We start from the raw sequence: 12913 nt of genomic DNA on the forward strand, positions 1-12913 counted from the left end.
ACACACACACACACAGTCCAACAGATCATATAAACACATATGTGACCATACCGCTGCATGAACACAAATATGGGCGACACACCTGCGAACACAGATGTTCCATTGTTTTGCCACAATGATTGATGACCTTTTGTTTTGTTGTGGGCGCCTCTGCTGCTTCTCCAACTCCACCGAATGATGGACAAAAAACAGCCCATGTGCATAAATCCAGTCCAACTGATGCAAACTGCTGTGCACTCAAAATATTTGGGTGTGTGAGCGTGCTTGCCAAAGTGCTTGTGTGCTCAATACGCTGTATATCACACTTTACATTTTAGCTGACTCTGTTATCTGCTGCGACGGTGGCAGTACAGTCAACAGAACAGTAGAATAAGCTTACATTCGTACATTACTTGGACAAGTAACCATGACTAAGTAGTGTATGGGTCAAAGCCACCACGCCCAGGCAGTAGATTTATCAAATACTGCTGTGTAGAAGTGCATGCGTACTGTACTAGAGTGCGTGTGGGTGTGCGCATGAGTGTATACAGTCCTGATTTAAGCAAAAAGCTGCTACTGTATGAGTGTACAGGAAGGGTGTGTGGGGAAGTCAAAACATCGCGCGCCCATCCTGTTTGGGACAGTCTGTGTCCTGTGGTGGTGCCCTTAACTCCTAAACACATTGACACACACAGACAGATACACACCGGTGCACGTTCACACTCCGGCTAATCATCCCATATGTGCTAACAGTATGCTGGAGTGCATTGTAAACACATGCAGGAGGCAGAACAGGTGCACACCTGTTACACATTCAACGGCAGACATACACCTACACAGACTGAAGAGTAAATGAAGATCAAGTAAAGATCTGCTTTGTACGAAACATTTACATGCATTAAAACACATTCCGAACGGTGCTGTAATGAGTATGCATTTGATTCTCTGCTATTAGCATTTATGATGGGATACGTTCAGAGTCTGCAGTGCAAATTGGTTTTTATCCTGTTTGACAAAAATCCGCTACCTGCAGTTCATCGCTCAATATTTCAAAAGCATTTACGCCTACATTGACACTGATATTGCTAATTTACCCTATTAAGCCTTTAGTTAGATAATAGCTTCAATAATTTGCTAAAATGTGTTGGTTTTTTTTAAATATAAACAACATCATTTCAAGTGCAATAATTGTTCGATTTTTGATAAGTAAAATGACTCGTTCATCATCAGGGATTTTTTATTTATTTTTTTTGTCACCAGAAAATTAAAGGAGGAGGCTGCCACAGAAGTGTGTCCCCCATCAGCCGAGACACTAAAGAATGGCATAACATCACACACACTGCTGGTAATTCTCTGTTGTTCTCACACATATACACATTCATTCACACATATAGATATATGAACCTGTTCGGCAGTCTATTTTTGGGGTTTTTGGTCAAGGTCATGTTACAGATAGACAAGATAATTATGCACAACATGCAAATTGAACCTTTCCTCTAGGTTTCTAAAGTTGTAACTTTTTTTTTTTCTCTGTGCTTTGTACTAATAGAGGATGGATTCGCCGCCAGAGTGTGTGTTGTCTCTTTCTTGTGAGCAGCCCCAGTCCCCCCCAACACTGCCATCCCTGGACCACAGCCCCCAGGCCTCTTCTCCTCACACCCTGCTCTCTTTACCCGACAGCCCCGTTGTTCTGCCCATTCACAGCCCTGAACCTTCCCCTCAGAGCCTGGACACCACGCCTTATTTCCCCCTCTCTCCCTTCCCCCTCCACGAGGACAACAACAATCACCATGATGTTGATGAAGAAGATGATGAGGAAGAACTGGATGGAGTTCCTCCATCCCCAACCCCAGCAGTGGCTCTGTTCCCAGGAGGAGGAGGGGGACAAGATGCTGGATGCAGCCCTTGTTTGGACTCTTCTCCACCGACCACACCATCGGCGCCAGTCCTTGGGTTTGGAGCCCTGGAGCTGGCCCTTTCATCGGGACAGAGTGGAAACTGCAATGACGAGCTAGACCTCCAGCTGTTCCAGAAGGATACTGGTACCAGGGCAATACCTGGAGTGGGAGGGGCCTCGTCAGGGCCTGCACTCAGGTTTCCTTGTCACGTGTGTGGAAAGAGATTCCGATTCCAAAGCATTTTGTCTCTTCATGCCCGAGCTCACAGTCTGGACCGAGACCGCAGAGCTTCAGCCCTATACCGGACTGGACTCCCCTCACCTCTAAAGCAGCACCTCAAAATCCAACAGAACCACAAAGACTTAACCCAGAATCACAGAAATCCCCCAAACCAGCGTTTACTGCCAGGGACCCTCATCCAACATCTCACAGAAGAAGAGGATGTTGATGGTGAGGTCAAAGATCTAGATGACCCCCTACAGACAGACCAGAGCCCAAACTTTTTACTGGATGACAGCACACCATTGACCCCTCCACTTACAGAGGACCCTGTTTCCGTGACCTCTCCTTATTCTTCTACCATTGTGGAGGGTGCGTCTACTCCCATAGCACCCACTTTTCGCTGCCATGCCTGCAAAGGAAAATTCCGCACGGCTTCGGAGCTGGCACGCCATGTTAGAATTCTCCACAACCCATATAAATGCACTCTTTGTCCTTTCTCTGCCAGCCAAGAAGAGAGCCTGGCATCTCACTTGCAGGAGTGCCACCCTTCCCCTGAGGTACCTGCTCTGCCACCGGCCTTCAGCTCCAGGCCAGTCATCGCGACCCCTGACACTCCTGTTCCCACACCGGCCCATACCCCAGCCCCAACCCCAAGTACCCCACAGATGACACCAGCTGCTACAGTGGCAGCATCTTCCTCACTGCCAGCATTTCGCTGTGATACTTGTGGACAGCGGTTTACCCAGTCTTGGTTCCTGAAGGGACACATGCGAAAGCACAAGGACTCCCTGGACCATAAGTGCCAAGTATGCGGCCGTGGCTTCAAGGAGCCTTGGTTCCTCAAAAACCACATGAAAGTACATCTCAACAAGCTTGGGCTAAAGGCTGGGCTGGGAACTCTTGGGGGACCAGGAGGTGCCGAGCAGCAGGCCAAAGGCTCTGCTAGTAATCAGTCTCTTAATGCGCTCTACTCAAGCCTACTTCTGGCCCAGCGTGGAGGTGGCAGAGGTGGACAAGGAAGATCAGAGAGTGGCAGAATCGGGTTGGGCTCCAGCAAGTCAGCCATCCTCGGCTACCTTGGGTTGCCCAGTGATGGCAGTGGGGCCAGCTGCATGGAGAGACTTCAAGCAGTGGCTCAGGTGGCAGAGATGGGAAACGGTGGTGGCGGCGGCATTGGCAGCTCAGGAGGAGGGGGACCAACTAGAGGAGGTGAAACTACAGCATCAGTTTCAGAAGGAGGAGACCAGGCAACTTGGTGGCAGCTGGTGGCTCGCAGCCTGGCTGTAGCTCAGCAGCAGCAGCAGCAGCAGCAGCAGCAGAGGCCCCACCAAAGAGGCCAGCAGCAAGGCCAGCGAGGCCAAGGTCGGAACTCGGTGATCACAGAGGCTGACCAAGTCAGAGCCTACCTTGGAGGCCTGGATCCAAGAGAAGAGTCTGGAGGAGCAGGAGGGCCATGGGAATGCCCAGACTGTGGAAAACTATTCCGCAGCCTGCAGCAGGTGGTGGTTCATGCTCGCGTTCACACTCAGAGACCCCAGAAAGGAGGTGGCGGCGAAGAGGAGGGGAGTGGTAGTCGTCGAGGAGCGGGGCTAGGAAGAGGAGGCAGCGGTGAAATGAGACAGGAATCTCAGCTACACAGTGGTGGATCCCAACAAACAGGAGATGTGAGACAGGAATCAAAACTGCACAGTGGTGGATCACAACAAGCAGGAGCAGCTACAGGGTTTCACTCTGTCATCTCAAGCTTCAAAGGTATAATCACACCTGCTTTTTTCATTTTTTTCTTTTGGGTTTGTTTGCTCACATGTAATGTTATTATCACAAGAGTATATTATTTTCATACTCCTTTTTTGTTGTAAATAGAAACTCTCGGGGGGCCCTTCACGCCAGCTGTTATCTTTACATTTTTTTCACCTTTTTCTCCACTTACAGGAGAAAATGGCTTGACAGCAGTCTCCTCCGTACCTTCAGTTCCCACCAGGGAGCGAGTGCGTGGTAGAGGGATAAAAGACTGCCCCTACTGTGGTAAAGCCTTCCGCTCTTCACACCATCTCAAAGTACACCTGAGAGTTCACACAGGTGAGAACTGCTGTGAGTTTAACAAACCACATTTACTTTTTTAACCTTTATAATCCCTGGAAAGGTTTCATTGAGCATCCTCGCTTTAGCAGCACTACCTTTTTCTTTTTTACACATTCACCCCAGAGAGCTGGCCAGCGCTAATCATAGCCCTCTACTGCAGGCGACTGAGCAGCTCCACTGGAGCAACTCCTGGTTAAGTGCCTTGCTTGAGGGTATATTAATACTAGTGTTTGAGGAAAATCAAACCACTCCAGGGATTAAAACTGATAAATCCTCAGTAAAAAAGCTCACTTCTCTCACTAGCCTGTAACCTCATCCCCAAGAAAGGTACAAACAACATTTTATTTTCCCCCAGTAATTAAATTGTACTTTTTCTCTAACGTGATTTAGCTAAATTATGCAAAATGTAATTGGTCTGGCATATGATTTTTTAGATAAAGTATAATGATTCTTATGTAAATAACATTTCTCCAGACAAATTTTTGCCTTTAATCTTTCTCATATTCACATTCTCTGACCTTGTCTTTGAAGCAAGCCAATCTGTAATTGTTTTCCTTAAACTATTTTGACTATAGAGCAGAGACAGGGCACTCCAACAGATGCTTTCAATAAGACTTAAAAAAAATAAATTAAAAAAAATGAATTGTGACAGGAAAGTAGGAATCAAAATTGGGAACTCTCACAGCACTCACTCACACTCCATATGATCCATATTCATAATCAGCATGAGTCATTGCCATGTTTTATTATTTGCCTTCGCTTGATGTATTTGATCAAAATTAAGACCCCTCTTCCATTTCTGAGATGCCACCAATCTGCAGCAACTGGTAACTGGAGCACATCCAAGTCTTTCCAGCAAGACAGTGCCCAGAATGCATTCAACGAAATCTATTTAGTATTGCTATTATGAATACTCATCTATGGCTGACAGGGCCTATCACATCAAAGCTATATTATTCATTGATAGCGTACAGCTCTTTTTCTCATGCACTATTGCTTCTCTGTGCCATCAAGTGATTACCACATGGTCAGTAATTTAAGTGAATGCATCAAATTATAATAATACTCTCTTGATATTACTGTCCTCTTGAGATTATTGCCCCTTGAGATTTCTATCCCATTATTTTTTTTTTGCTTTAGCAACAAAATCAAATTGTTCACACTTTTGCATGTACATCTGCATTCACCGTTATAGCTGTGTCCTTTTTGTCTTCGGCTTTTTTGTTTTTGTGAATAAGATCGTTTACGCTTTTCATATGTAATACATTTCCTACTGTTGATATGCCTCCAGCATGATGCCTCCTGCTCTTTATCTGTCCCAGCAGTGTAATTTTATCAGTGATGGAATACTGCCATCTCCCTTTAAAATGTGTAACTACATCTCTCACTGTTAAAAGGACCATAGTTATTTTGCAAGCTACTGCTGACCATTTTTTAATAAATGCTGTAGTGTTTTCAGATTTTTTTATGTATTTTTCTGACTTTCCCAGAAGCCTTTTGTTCTTCTATTCATTCCACGATGATATAAAAAACAATTAGTAAGCTGTCTGCCAGGTGTAATCCAGCCCAGGCACGGTTGATCAGCATTTTAGGTTTAGGTTTAGGTTAACTAATATAAAGTTAATGTGATTTATAGTGAATAAAATATTCAAAATAAGTGGTTTCTTAAGCTTCACCTAGGTTTTCTTGCACTCTTAGGTGCTACTTGTTGAAACTCTAATACAATTTCCTCCATCTAAATTTGTTCATTTTCTTTTCTCTAGGGGAGAGACCCTACAAGTGTCCCCACTGTGACTATGCGGGTACGCAGTCGGGCTCGCTGAAGTACCACCTCCAGCGGCACCACAGGGAGCAACGCAATGCCTTGGCAGCCTCCTCCAATTCCTCCTCCTCTGGTCTAACCTCCACTATCAACAGTCTGACCTCCGGAACCTCTGGGATGGCCAAGCAGCGCCGATCCCAGCTCAACCACTGCCCGGTCAACCGAGGCCCAACCGACAGCCCCACCTCTCGGCCCAGCCAGCAGTCCTGGCTTCTGGGGCTTCCAGACCAGCGGGAGCATCGGAAGGCATTGGCGGCTCTAAGGGATGTCGACTTGGAGACCCAGTACAGGTATCTGTCTGGAGTGATGGGGGCCCTTTACCAAGGTGGAATGGAAGGGGGCTGGATCAGGGAGTCTCCACCACCGAAGGCCCCTAAAGTGTCCCGTCGTAAGCCCCTTACTACTAGCCGAATGGTTCAGTCTTCTGGTGACAAGGAAGGATCTGCACCTCCAACTCAAGAAGGTGGGTTTGAACCCCTGGATCTGTCCCGTCGCCCCTCACCTGGCCTTGGAGGGATGGAGGATGACGGAGGCATGAGCGTAGGGGTAGGAGGTGTCAGTGGTGGTGATGGCGGAGGGGATAGTTCAACAGGGATCAAACTAAGCCAGTGTTTGTTCTGCCCTTTCCGTACGTCCTCTGCAGAGCTGATGGCCATGCATCTCCAGGTCAACCACACCAGTAAGTCCAGACGCAAAAGAGGCCCTTCGACTGTCTTGGAGGATGATGGAGCCCCAAAGGCCACCAAGGCCCGGACGGATCACTCTGATCTCGACCCTCTGACAATATGGAGTCATGTGAGCGAGGCAGAGTCCCAGGCACCCCTGGGGGAATGGTCCTCAACTCAGGCCAAGACCCTGAACGGGCTCTCTGAGGATACAGCAGAACATCTGGACGATATCCTCGACCACCCAGACTCCAACGAGGCCTCGGTATCCAACAATGTAAGAGACGGTCTGGCACTCAAGGAAAAGATGGAGGGAGATGAGGAAGAGCAAGAGGAGGAATTGGAAGAGAATTTGGACAACAGCAGTCTGGAGGATTCACAGGACCAGGATCTGCGGATGTCTCTTGCTCTGTCACCAGCCCTGAGCTCCAACCACATGCTGGGAGAGGAGGATCGAGTCTTAACAGATTAAAATGATGTTGGATGCCACCGTTTAAATTGGAGAGTTGGGTTTGATGTGTTCAACAACATTTGACGCAGAATTGGAGAAGGGGCAGATAGCTTTGCAGAGCAAAAATGGGTTTAATGTAAAATTTGCCCTTCTATACATTCATTTCTGGACAGAGGATCCTTGACTCCTGAGGTTTTGGAAAGGACGGAGAGAAAGATAACTGCTGTTATGTTCCCTCCGACATTATTTGTCTACTTCAGTTCTGACAGTGTGGTCGTCCACAAAATAAAGGCCTGTACAAAAGAGCATAGATGCATCTTTTCAGGATTTTATAGGCCACTTTTCAGTTTTTTTTCCAAGCTTCACTCCAAGATGGAAGATTTTTGACCTCCTATTTGATAAATGAAAGAAACATGTATAAGATCTAGGGCAGATCCTGCATCCTTCCACATGCATTTATTCCACACTAATAATGGACTGTATATCCCAGACTACTGTACTGACCAAGCTGAAGCCAGCTGTGAAGAGATGCTCTCCTGACTGACCACTGAACAGTTTGAAACCTCAAACTTCAAGTTTCTCCTCAGCTCACACAGATATGGAGGAAAGTTTAGTCTAGAAAAGTTTCAAGCTATGAACCTCAGCTAAGCTATTTGGTATTAATTTAAGGCATGAGGTAACTGTTGCAGGCTGCGTGCTTTCCCTCAACTATGTACCACTGCCTTGTTTGTCTGAAAAGTGTTTCTAGACGATTGTCCTAAAGATAAACAGAAAGAAAAGTTTGTAACAGTTTCTTTTTCAGTTAGTGCCTGTTCATGTATGTTGTCAAGAGAGTCTCTGGTATTCATTTGCATCGAGGCTCTGATAGGTAATTAATTTTATCTGAATATACAGTTTAAAACAATTTAAGTACAGTATATTTGTTGAAAGTGGTTCTAGGGTGTTGTGAATAGTTAAGTTGTAAAAGAAACGCTACATTGCAACGTGATGTCCTTGACACAGGCAGCGACCGTTTGTGGCTCAGCTCGAAAAGCAAACACACAGAAAAAAAAGGAAGGAAAGCAGTTGATATAAATAATGTATAATGCGATAAAAGAGGTCAAAGGCTGAGTGATAAAAAGGGGTCACAGTTCAACATTCAGTGTTTACAATGGTGCCGGATGCGGGTTTCGGTTGCCAAGGCAGCGTAGATGCGTGGAAAAGAGCAAAACACAGAGCGGGAGTCTGTTTGAGGGCTGTAGGGAGGTCACTCGAGTCCCCGAACACAATCAACTGACACACCCTTTTCAAAGAGACAGAGACTTAGCAACTGTGTCAAAAAAAAGAACAATTTTGTTTATCCTCCATAGGAGAGAAGATACAAGGTAGAGAACGCAAAGGAAAGCAGTATCCCTGCCAAACATGACTAAATCTGAGAAACAAACTGTACTTTTGGGGGTATGGTGTCTTTTAGATGAGTAGATTCCCTCTCTTCTTCTTTTTTTATAAGAAAAGAACAGACAATGGTAGGAGTAATTATTAAAACACTAACAAATGCATAGACATCCCAGTAGAATATGTGTAGCTTTTGTAAAGACGAGAAAAAAAAAGCAGACTTTTGTTTATTTTCATTTCAAGATGCTTACAGAAAAAGGTTATCAATATAGGTAATATTGATTATAATGTTTGTGAGCTAAGACTAGTTGGAATGTCTATACAGAGCACTGTGCAAGGTTTGAGTTCCCAAAGTAGTTGTTCTTATTTTGACTTTATCGATAGACCAAACGTTTTTTCAATGGAAGTTGTCACTTTCTGTTGTCGTTCTAAATGTGTAAAGCTGTGGTTTCAATAGATCTACCCCATCAATGAGTCAATCGGTTGATCAGTGTATCAAATATCCAACCACTGAACTGGTTGTTAAAGAAAGTTCAAATTCAAAGTCATTTTTGTGTCATCAACTGCTATAAACTGAAAACAATCAATCTCATATCATGACTTTCTTGTGTTTCGAAGGTATATTTAGGAAAAAAAATATATGAATGTGAGACAGTAATATCCCCTTACACTGTTTAACAACCACTATTTATCTCCTTAGACTACTTCTTGATGGGGTACTGTGTGATTGCAACCACACCTTAATGTGCATCAATGTGTTTAAGTTCTTTTTTTAGAGCACCTTATGAGTTTTGTAGTAAAAGTCCCTTAGTGGTGTCTCCTTAACAACTACTGTCAATGCCATCGTGCCTTCTGTTTCAAGCACTTCCTGGTGTATTTTGTAAAACTCACCAAAAGCACTTAGCCTATATCTACACACTCTCTTTCTCCCTCTCCGTCTCTGTCCTTCCGCTGCCCACCTTTCTCCTCTTTTCTCTTCCTCTTCTCCTTCATCACCTCAGCCCATTTTTCCTAATCTTTTTCTCGTGTCTATACCTCCTGACCCCTCCCTCCTGGGGGGGAAACTGTTTTCATATCAGATCTCTCTCCTGCTCTTCAGGCCCGTTCGGCCTTAAACAAGGTCACTAGGCCTTATTACAATCTAGCGTGGCTAGACCCTTGAAAGAATGGACTACCTAACCTTTAGACGAGTAAACAAATCATCATAGCTGTAGGGTTATACTACCTTTGGTCTTAATACTAACCCTTGGTAAACCAAAGCCCAAGTTTAAGTCTAATGAATATTATATTTAATCTTATAAAAAGGTGCCAAAACATGTCCAAGGTGACACTAAAGCATGTATCAACTTGATAAAAAACAAAAATAATTCACCTGTCTTCTCTCTTTCCTCATACTTTCTTTCTTTAACCCCTCCCTCCCTCCCTCCCTTTCTCTCTCCCATGCTTGCTCTTCCTCCATGCCCCTCTCTCGTCCGTAAACTGTCTATCTCTAGCACCACTTGAAGGTGACGTGTACTATCTGGTATTGAGGCCTTTATTAGATTTTTATTTCAGTTCGTGTGGTGTTTGTTCAATGCCGTTGAGATGGAAAAATGCTCTTCTTATAATGATAATTATTATTGTTTTGGCATTATGGTTAAAAAAAGAAAAAAAAAACAAGAGAAATGTGTTGTTGAATGTTGTACAGATAGAACTAGAGATGTTGTGTTTTTTAAAGAGAGCACAAACCTGAGTGATGGTCCCTTCTACTCCTCCCTCCGGCAGATGGGAATAAAACAGCCTGCCAATCAATCTAAATGTCTAATGACAGAAATTTCCTCGGTGATGACAGATTTTTCAAAATAAACCCTTTTCTAAGTAGCTTCTTCTCTGGAGATTTGATTGTGAAAAGGCAGCCTTTGACTCAAACTCCATTCCCAAATTTCTTGCACAGAAAAAAAAAAAAAAATCCCCTCTGAAAGCAGCACTTGAGCCAGTATTTGTACTCTTTTGAAGGTGTATTTTGATTTCAGAGAAACATGACTACTTTGCCTACTTGGAGTTAGACGAACACGCGGGTGCCTTTTTATGTGTCCATAAGCAGTCTGAAAGAATGTTCAAGCCCTTATTAGCTCACTTCCATCTATACGATCAGCAGAAGCTTCGCTGGAAACGCTGTGAAATACACCTTTACATTTCTCCAAAGATGGACAGCTGCTCTATTTAAACCATCTGTTACATAAAAACTTATTTATAGAACTGCTCATTTCGCTCAAAGAAGTGAGATTATGCCAACCTTCTGCTTTTGTGTGCTACCAGCCACAATGGAGGCAGGGATACGAAAACTCTTTTCTTTTTTGGATAAAAGTAGTTCCAAACTCCTCAGTGTTAAAGGTGTATTTCGCCATTTTTTAAAAGAGAAATTGAAATTGAGCAAAGCAAGATTGAGCCTTACCTGCAAAGTTCACAGAAAGACACGTTAAAAAGGCACCTTAGAGTCTGTCTGACTTTGAGTGAAGTTGGGAAAATGTCTGAATTCTCTACAAAACAAACTATCCCTTTACACTTGCACAGGTTTTCAACTGAACACAATGTTGCTTCCCTTGTGATTTTTTCCAACGTATGTGAAAATTGCACCTTATTATCTCCTGATTGTGAATCAGATCATTTCACCAAAAGGCTAACACTATAATTTAGTTTGTATCACACGGGGCTGATGCTGCATATACAGTGTCTGTAGGTATGATCGTTTTGAAGGTATTGTTTATTAAGAAATGACAAATCTTTGCGAGGTGAGGGGGCCGTGCTGGGTTTGGGCTCTTGTGTAGTTTACTGCCATTGCAGTGAGGGAAAACTGATCTAACATAGTAGTGACTAATATGACTTTGTGGACAGAAAAAAAAATACAAATAAAATGCATTAGAAATAAATAAACACAAACAAAATAACCCTGTCTGTTTTTTTCATGTCTTTCTACACCATCTGCCTTTCTCTTTCAAGTTTTAAACACACGGTGATTACATAAAACCTCCAGACAGTCATCTCCCCGCCTAAATATTTAAATGTACTGCTGGTAAAACATGCTTATGTCAACAGAGGTTTAGGATGAATCTGTTTCAGGTTGCAGAACCAATTACAACTTGTAGAAAAGAGAGCCATCTTGTGGCTTTGAGTAGAGTTGCAAGAAGTAGACACATTCCAAGGGACACTCCATTCCCTCCCTTACATCTTTGTTTCTACAGTTAAGTTATAGAAATAGTCCTAATGATGAAATGCTAGAAATACTGAGTAACTCAGTTTGAGAATCACTGTAATAAGGAGAGAGCAGAAGAGAAAGTCCACACATACATAATGATCCTTGAGATTAGTTTTGTGTATGTATTAACTGGACATTATGGCTGCATGTAATGTTAGTAATTTAGGAATTTAAGCTTATTAATCACCATTTCATTAGCATTTTCTGGCTTAATTATCAGAAGCAATGTCAACTTGTGACCCAATTCACTGGTTGCAATATGTCTACCAGTTTCAGCCAGTCACTACTCCTCAACATCCAGTGCGTTTTCCTTGCTGTCAGTATATCTGGAAAGGTGTTTGAGCTCCGAATACGTGAAATCATCCAGTAATGCACATATAAAAGCAATGATTTGAATAGAGTCAGATAAACAAATACAGTTTCATAAGCTATGGATCCACTGTTGTACAGTATGAAAGAGTTTGAGGACTGAATCAGAAGGCTTATGTTTGAAAATGTGACCTAATGAAGGTTATGGCTCTTTCTGGAGATTTGTCAACAGAAGAACAACATGAAATAAGTAATGTCTCTTGTCTTTTCAGCAACAATTTGCAGGTTAAACATAACCAGAGATGGACGAAGTACACAACTCCACTGAGTCAAAGTAGAGACACAAATCAAATATTACTCTCTTTTACTTGAGTTAAAGCACTGGAATACTCAACATTGCATTTGTATGTCAGTGTATTGTTGTCAGTAATACTACTGTGTTTATTTGACGAGATTAAACTACATATTTCTGAAAGGGCTTTAACCACTACATTAACTATGTATTTTTGCTAGCAACCCGGTCCCAATACGACAAATTGGTGGGCAAATAAAAATGCACATTTTACCAACCATAGCATAAAAACTGCAGCTACAAGCAGAACTTCATTTAAAACGTTAAACAATTAAACAAATGTTTACATGTGACATAAACGACATGCTTTCTCAGGTTGGACGGTAAGGTCAGGTTTTACTGTAATTGGTAATGCTTCAGAGTAATGAGTTAAAGGGAAATTCATTAGAGTGTAGTGGGGTCAAAAGTATATTATATAGTATAGAAATATTTGTCTTTAGTAGAGTAAAGGTCACAAGTTTCCAAAAAAGGAAAGGGAAAGAAAAGATAAGTACAATAGTCAAGTAAATGTCACTTAACATAAC

At 43.1% G+C, this 12913-nt stretch overlaps 1 protein-coding gene across 1 annotated transcript; it reads left to right on the top strand.

Moving 5' to 3' along the window:
• Positions 1 to 1239: 1239 nt before the first annotated feature.
• Positions 1240 to 11376, top strand: znf219 (zinc finger protein 219; the record flags this gene model as incomplete). Its single annotated transcript, XM_035674942.1, is given in 4 exon segments — positions 1240 to 1324; positions 1529 to 3851; positions 4032 to 4178; positions 5945 to 11376. Coding segments are annotated over 4 exon segments (3751 nt in total), but the record flags the coding sequence as incomplete, so codon positions are not given.
• Between the last annotated feature and the right edge of the window lie 1537 nt (positions 11377 to 12913).

This window comes from Morone saxatilis, unplaced genomic scaffold, assembly GCF_004916995.1.
Source record: "Morone saxatilis isolate NCDOM2014 unplaced genomic scaffold, NCSU_SB_2.0 Contig4, whole genome shotgun sequence".
NCBI classification, from domain to species: Eukaryota; Metazoa; Chordata; class Actinopteri; family Moronidae; genus Morone; species Morone saxatilis.